This window comes from Anopheles merus, unplaced genomic scaffold (assembly GCF_017562075.2).
Source record: "Anopheles merus strain MAF unplaced genomic scaffold, AmerM5.1 LNR4000307, whole genome shotgun sequence".
NCBI classification, from domain to species: domain Eukaryota; kingdom Metazoa; phylum Arthropoda; class Insecta; order Diptera; family Culicidae; genus Anopheles; species Anopheles merus.
In genome coordinates, this window is record NW_024427887.1 from 32,458 (window position 1) to 39,818 (window position 7,361).

The 7,361-nt window shown below is 40.1% G+C and overlaps 1 protein-coding gene across 1 annotated transcript; it reads right to left on the reverse strand.

Moving 5' to 3' along the window:
• Nucleotides 1–5,266: 5,266 nt before the first annotated feature.
• Nucleotides 5,267–5,814, reverse strand: LOC121602125. Its single transcript, XM_041930890.1, has 2 exons — nucleotides 5,717–5,814; nucleotides 5,267–5,640 (listed from the first exon to the last, which is right to left on the reverse strand). The coding sequence occupies exon 2, from the start codon at nucleotides 5,632–5,634 to the stop codon at nucleotides 5,275–5,277; it is 360 nt and encodes a 119-aa protein (XP_041786824.1). The 5' UTR covers nucleotides 5,635–5,640; nucleotides 5,717–5,814; the 3' UTR covers nucleotides 5,267–5,274.
• Between the last annotated feature and the right edge of the window lie 1,547 nt (nucleotides 5,815–7,361).

Below are 7,361 nucleotides of genomic sequence, written 5' to 3' on the forward strand. Positions count from 1 at the left end.
ATATAACAGTAAAACAAATGATTTAAACAAATGAGCGGATGAAATTAAATATTATCCACAGATTATTATTCAAGTCAATCTGTCACACCGGATGTTATAAACGCGTCGCTCTTAGGCTGTCATGCAGGGACCTGCTGAAATCAATGGCTCCTAGTCAATAATCCGTTGCTCGTTATTAAAAATAAAGGATGCTAGTCAAGAATCTATTGCGACTATTCAAAAAAGGTATGCTGCTAGTCTAAACTCAATTGGAAAACCCTATAAAGTAATTCATTGGTTTATGCATATTAATTCATAGTTCATAACGTCACAGCCAATCATTGTGTGGTGATATAAAAAAACAAACTTGTCTGAACTACACTATATTTTAAATTTTTTTGTTACGCTGTCCTTTGGTCTTCCGTGTGAATGAACCACGAGTCACGCTTTTAATCACACCAGATATAGTTGAACTGTTTTTTTTTTTGCATTCTGAAGTTTTCCTTGAATAAATTTCTCAAGGAATGCTTTCTCAACGTTTTTTTCACCAACATCACCTATGCGACCAAATAGCCGCAACACCTGACTTCCGAAAAGCTATTTTGCCTCCTCTTCCACTCCAACTACATTCTACTAGAAACAACCTATTGAAGATCAGATATAAGGCCTCATGAAGTCGTGCCTTCGTTACTGTGGCCTTTATTTTAGCCTCCAGCTTTAGCTTTATACCATTAAAATAATCCTCCATAGCTAAATTCTGTTGAACGCAGTCAATGTTACCATTCGCTGAGTAAAAAACAAAAGAGGACAAACCAATTTGTTCTGCTGCGCAAATCCACGTTTTATTCTTGTCTATAATAATCCACACACGGAAGCTGTCAGCGCGGCTCGATGACAGCTAAAACACAGTTCAATGTCTTACCGTATTAATACACGATGCGCAATCTCAGATTGCGCATATATTCGTTTTATCAAAATATATGTCATTTCGCGTATCCAACCCTGAGCTATAAACGTCATTTCCATACAATTTCAGATTGCGCCAAGATTGCGCATAAATTTTCAAGATTATATGTCTGAGATATATAAATTTTTTTGACAGATAAATATATCAAACCTACCCGTTTGACAGATAAATATATGCGCAATCTGAGATTGCGCATCGTGTATTGCTACGGTTAGCCATATTATGGCGTGGAAACACCGTTCAGAGGAACAGGGTTTATAGGAACAGGGTTCTTCGGCATGACTTCCAACACTCCTCCTCATGTCGAAGAATTTCTCTCCTCAGTTATTCTAACTTCAGCATCTTACGAAACATGTCATGTTTCTGCGGACCTAATGGTTTAATCATTATATCTGCAACCATGACAGTCGTAGGGCAATATTCCAAAACAATTTCCTTCTTCTCACAAAGTTCTCTTATAAACCGCTCTCGGGTATCGATGTGCTTCGATTTCCGACTTATTCTGTCTGTTTTTACAAAGGCGATACAACCTTGGTTATCTTCTTTGATTGTAGTCGCGTTCAATTGATCTTCTCCAAAATCTTTAATCAGCTGCCTTAGCCACATTGCTTCTTGGCATGCTTCCGAAAGTGAAACATATTCAGCTTCCATAGTTGATAATGTCACACACGATTGACGACGGCTATACCATGATATTGTACCACCCTCAAACGTGAATACAAATCCAGATGTTGAACGTCTACTTTCTGAATCGCCTGCCCAATCGGCATCGGAATATCCGATCAGGCCTTGATTTTTGAATCCACCGAGATGCAAGAAATACTCTTTTGTTCCTTTTAGATAACGAAGGATGCGTTTGGCAGCTATCCAATCTTGTTGCGATGGCGATGAAAACTTTCTGCCCAGTATAGCTACTGTCGCCGCAATATCTGGTCTAGTCATAACGGACAGATATAGCAATCCACCCACTAGACTTCGATACATTGTAGCATCTTCGAAATTCTCTGTATTGGCACTTTGTTTCAGGTATCCAGGGTCCATTGGTGATCTAGCAACTTTAGCTTCTTGCATTCCGTGATCCGTTAGTAATTTTTCTATGAACTGTTTAAGCCGAATTCCATATACTCCATCGGTACATATCACTTCCATACCTAAAAAATGACGTATTTCGCCTAAGCAATTAATTTCAAATTTCTTGCTTAAATGATCGTATATCTTCTTGGCTTTTACTTCGTCTGCTGCTGCGATCAGTATGTCGTCCACATAGACTAATAAGAAGATATGTTGACCACCATGAATCGACTTGACAAATAAACATTGATCTGCGAAAGAGGATTTGAAACCTAAATTTGTAAGTACTTCATTTAGCGTCTTATGCCAACAACGAGCTGACTGATGTAGTCCATATATACTACGTTTCAATCGACACACTAGCTCCTCCTGTCCTTGAGCTTCAAACCCAGGTGGTTGATGCATATATACTTCATCTTCTAATATTCCATTAAGGTATGCTGTTTTGACATCATAATGACGTACTGTTAGCTTTTGCTTCCAAGCAATTACGAGAAAAGTTCGCAAGGTAGTGTGACGGGTAACGGGTGCATACACTTCTTCATAATCGAGTCCATATTGTTGTTTATAGCCTTGCGCGACCAGTCTGGCTTTATGTTTAACTATTTCATCATCTTGATTCTTTTTGATTTTGAAAACCCATTTCGAGCCTATTACCGTTTTACCCTTTGGAAATGGTACGAGTTCCCAAGTATAGTTTTGTTTGTGAGAGTTAATTTCTTCTTCCATCGCATTTTTCCAATTTGGTTCTTTCATTGCTTCGCGGTAATTAATTGGTTCTTCTTTCGCGCAAGCTGCTACTCCCATGGCTAAATCAAGGATATAATCGTTTAAATGTTTAGGTAGTTTTACTTTTCTCTTTTGGTGGTAACTGTTCTTTAGTTGTTTGAATATCAGTTTCAGCATCCGTGAATTCATCATTAGAATCATCCTTAATCGTTTGATCATTACTGGTTTCTGATGGCTCCTCCAACAATGATTCAATATTAACTTCTTCCGAAGTTTCTTCTTTATCTTCAATAAAACGAACATCTCGGCTTATAGTGATTTCATCAGTTTCTAAATCAACAAAACGATATCCTTTATGTTCTAAGGAATATCCAACGAACGTTAGTTTTCGGGCTTTATGATCGAGCTTGCTTCGTTTTACATCGGGTATATGTACATATGCTTGACTTCCAAAAAGGCGAATATGGCTCAAATCTGGCTTTTGATCTCACCACAATTCATAAGGTGTTTTAGGAACAGTTCTCGACGGAAGCCGATTTATAAGATAGGTAGCTGTTTGAACGGCTTCTCCCCAGAAACGCTTGTCTATGTTTGCATCCAGCAACATACAGGTAGCCATTTCAGTGATAGTTCTATTTTTACGTTCAGCCACACCATTGGACTGAGGTGAATATGGTGTGGTGTACTGTGGCTTTATACCCTCTTCTTTATAAAATTTACGTAGCTCTGTATTATTAAATTCTCCACCACCATCTGAACGAATAACCCGAGGCTTACGTCCAAAATTGTTTTCTACCAATCGTACATATTCTTTAATATTTTCTACTGCATCAGATTTGTTTTTCATTAAGTATGTAACTGTATATCTACTGAAATCATCAGTAATGTGCATCATGTAACGGTTACCACTGGGTGTTTCAGTTTTCGATGGCCCCCATACGTCGGTGTGCACTAAATCAAGAATTTTGTTTGATTTTCTATCGGAGACGGTTGGAAAAGGAGATCTACATGATTTACCTTTCATGCAACATTCACATGTTATTCTTAAACCACAATCACTCACCGTTATTCCGGTTCCTAGATCTTCTCTATACATTCTCTCAATCGCTGACCAGTCACGATGCCCAAGCCGTCTATGCCATTGATGTTGACAATCTGCTTTGTGTTTTACCAGTAATGCCGTCATCGAGGTTTCTACCTCGTCTAAAAAATATAACCCACTGTTTATAGATCCTGTAGCGACCACTGCACCACCGGCACTCACAATTTGACATCCCTTTTCATTGAATGTCACTTCCAGGTTCTTTTGTGCTAATTTCCCGACAGAAAGAAGATTAGTCGAGAGCCCGGGTACGAATCTAACATTATTCATTTCGATTTGCATTATTTTGCCGGAACCGTCAATGCCCTGTATAATGCCTTTTCCTTCGCCACGAATTTGTGATTTGTTACCGTCGGCCATAGTGATGAATCCACCTTCGTATTCATCTAATGATTTAAAAAATGATCGATTATTGGTCATATGCGCACTAGCCTTACTGTCGATGACCCAGCTATGCGACTTTTCTATTCTGCCCACCGTGAACGCTATTGTTCGCGAGTCGCTTTGTGCTGCTTTTGCTCTTCCGGAATTATACCGGCACTGGTAGATTGCTCTTCATTTTTCTTGATAGCCAAAACTTCCTACAATTCTGCTTGAAATGACCTGGTTTCTTGCAGAAATGGCATGTGCGTACCCCACCACCTAATTGATTATTGAATGGCTTACCCTCAGCAGATCGCATAGCCTTTTCAGTTTTAGAAGATTCACCTTCTCGTCTTTCCATTTGACGATTATATTCATCGATGAGTTTAGATTTACTCCTTCAAGAGATATGTCTTCGTCTGAACGACTATCTAACGCTGTAACTAAACCATCATACGAAGCTGGTAAACTGCGCAATAACATGCACACTTTTGTATCTTTATCTAATGCTGTACCTGCAGCTTCGAGGCGGTCGAATAAATCGTCGAAAATGCGCAGGTGATCTTCCACGTTACCTTGTGTTGCCAGGTTTGTCGCACATAATTTCTTTAAAAGAGATACTCGAACAGATCGTGTCGTTTTCTGGGGGAATGGGTGATTCTACAACATCCCACAAATTTTCTCGACTCAGAAGCATTTCTATCCGAATACTCCATGTTTGCCAGTTGCTCCCATTTAGCTTATCGATTGTGAATTTTGTCTCACTCATTTTTCACGTCGTAGCAGCACTGATTTTACAATGTGAAAAGAAATCACTATCCGGCTCTTCTCGGCCAAATCTTTCAGCTGAATGTAATACTCTTGTTTTGAGTCAACTTGCTGGGCCCATAACCTGTTGAACGCAGTCAATCTTACCATTCGCTGAGTAAAAAAGCAAAAGAGGACAAACCAATTTGTTCTGCTGCGCAAATCCACGTTTTATTCTTGTCTATAATAATCCACACACGGAAGCTGTCAGCGCGGCTCGATGACAGCTAAAACACAGTTCAATGTCTTAGCCATATTATGGCGTGGAAACACCGTTCAGAGGAACAGGGTTTATAGGAACAGGGTTCTTCGGCATGACTTCCAACAAATTCTGCTGCAGATCATCCAACTCTTTCTTAGTAGCTATCAAGGGGATAATTTCCTCGTTGGCTTCCGGTACTTGTTGTTGTTGGGGTGTTTCTTGCTGAGGTACATTTGGTTGGTGTTGTTGTTGCCACTTGATTATCGTCTCATTTTGTATTATGACGTCAGTAATTATGTTCTTTAATGTATGTAAATCCTTGCTGTTTTCCAGGGCTATCTCTGCGCAATTGCATTGTCCTCCAGCAGCCGCGCAACAGGAGACAACGGATTCGGCGGTGCTTTGACGATCCATGTTAGCCTAAAATTGTAATTAAGTATGTCACTTTTATCGTTAATGTATAGCTTTACTTATTAATAGTTTGGATTATACTTACAGGTTGTTGCAGAGCAATTATGCCGGGTTCTAACAATGATGATTAAACAGCCGATTTATGATGCAACGATATGACGCCAAAGCACAATAGCTTTTCAATAAAATGTACACACACGAATTTCTTTGGATTTTTCATTTTGACAGTATCCATATGGGAGGTTTATAACGCAGGGATTTGGGGATTGAAGCAGACCGAAACGTACCGCAGAGCCGCTGTAAAGCAATACGCGTGACGTCACGGATCGTTGCTCTTTTCGCCTTGTTCTCTGAGTGACAGCCATACCATCAAGGCCAGATCAAGGCGAGAACAATGCAAACGGTTTCCATACAGATTCTCTCTGAGATTGTTGAGAGGGTCGGCCTGAATCACTCAAAATTTGGGGTCTCATTGTTTGCGTGGTACCTTCAAGGCCAGATCAAGGCGAGAACAAGGCGAACAGTTTCCATACAGATTCTCTCTGAGATTGTTGGGAGGGAAGCTTGAGGAAGCAAGGAGAAACGCGCTGCGGTGAGAGCGCGCTTTGCTTTTTGAGTGCGCTTATCACTAACACAAAACGAACCCAGCGTATTGGAACAAGCCGTGTGTGATTGTGTGCGTATGTCGACGGCTATTGCAGCTGGAGAACTCGTTTTTTATTTGCACCCAATTTTTGCCGGTCAGTCATTCTTACTACCATATTCGACTTAATACAAAGTGGCAAAGTTTGACGTTTCGAATTTTGAGGATTTTAATCCCGTTGACTCTGCGTGATAATGTGTAAAAATACTTGTTTTAGTGAAGTGTATTAATGTGTTTAGTGTTACTTCGACGTGCATTGTTAGTTGAAATATGAAAAGTGCTGGAAAACAAAGTGTTGTAGTGATATGTACATCGGCCTGTTTGTACATCGGCCAAAGAGGTAAACAACATGTTGCATCGAGGTATGGGTTCTTTTTGCAAATGCAAAAGTATTATGCCATATGTAAATAATATGTTATATATGTGAGAAAAGTGTTTGTATTTATTATTTACACGCGTTGTTCCCTCCCGCGCCCATCCATTTGTGTACCGGTAAAATAATAAAAATCGTGGCATATCGTTGTGCATATAATGGGTTTTATGTGCGGCTAGTTAATTTCGCTGCCGTGTTTAGCATACCGGACATGCAGATCGTGGGGTTGCGGACGCCAAACGAAATCCGGGGTGCAGCAATAACCGGGATCGAACGTGTGCATCTTGCCTGGTACCTCTTGGCTTTATGATGAGCGGGTCGATCCGAACTTACCGGGTCAGAGTCATCCGGATCGTATCGTAAAATTAATCATGTGACCCACCCCAAGTATAGCTGAACCCACGAGAGCCGTAAAGGACAGTTAATACTTTTGTTAGAAACACGGTTATGAATGCCCGCCTTGCTGGTTGAATACGGTCTACAAGTTGAGGGAGCATTACCAGACTCCTTGTTTCGTAATCTAGACGCTGATGGCAATTATGAAGAGCAACGCGTGTTGGCCTCCGTCGGATGTACTCGAGTCGCACCAAAGCCTGAATATTTAAGCGAGACCACCATACAATGCATGCATAAATTATATTATGGCATTACATAAACGATCAAATTTTATTATGAGCGTGATTATTACAATCTAAATTAAAATAGTTCGATCTG

Coding starts and splice junctions, on each gene's coding strand:
- LOC121602125 (XM_041930890.1), bottom strand. CDS start 5,634: ATGGATCGTCAAAGCACCGCCGAATCCGTTGTCTCCTGTTGCGCGGCT.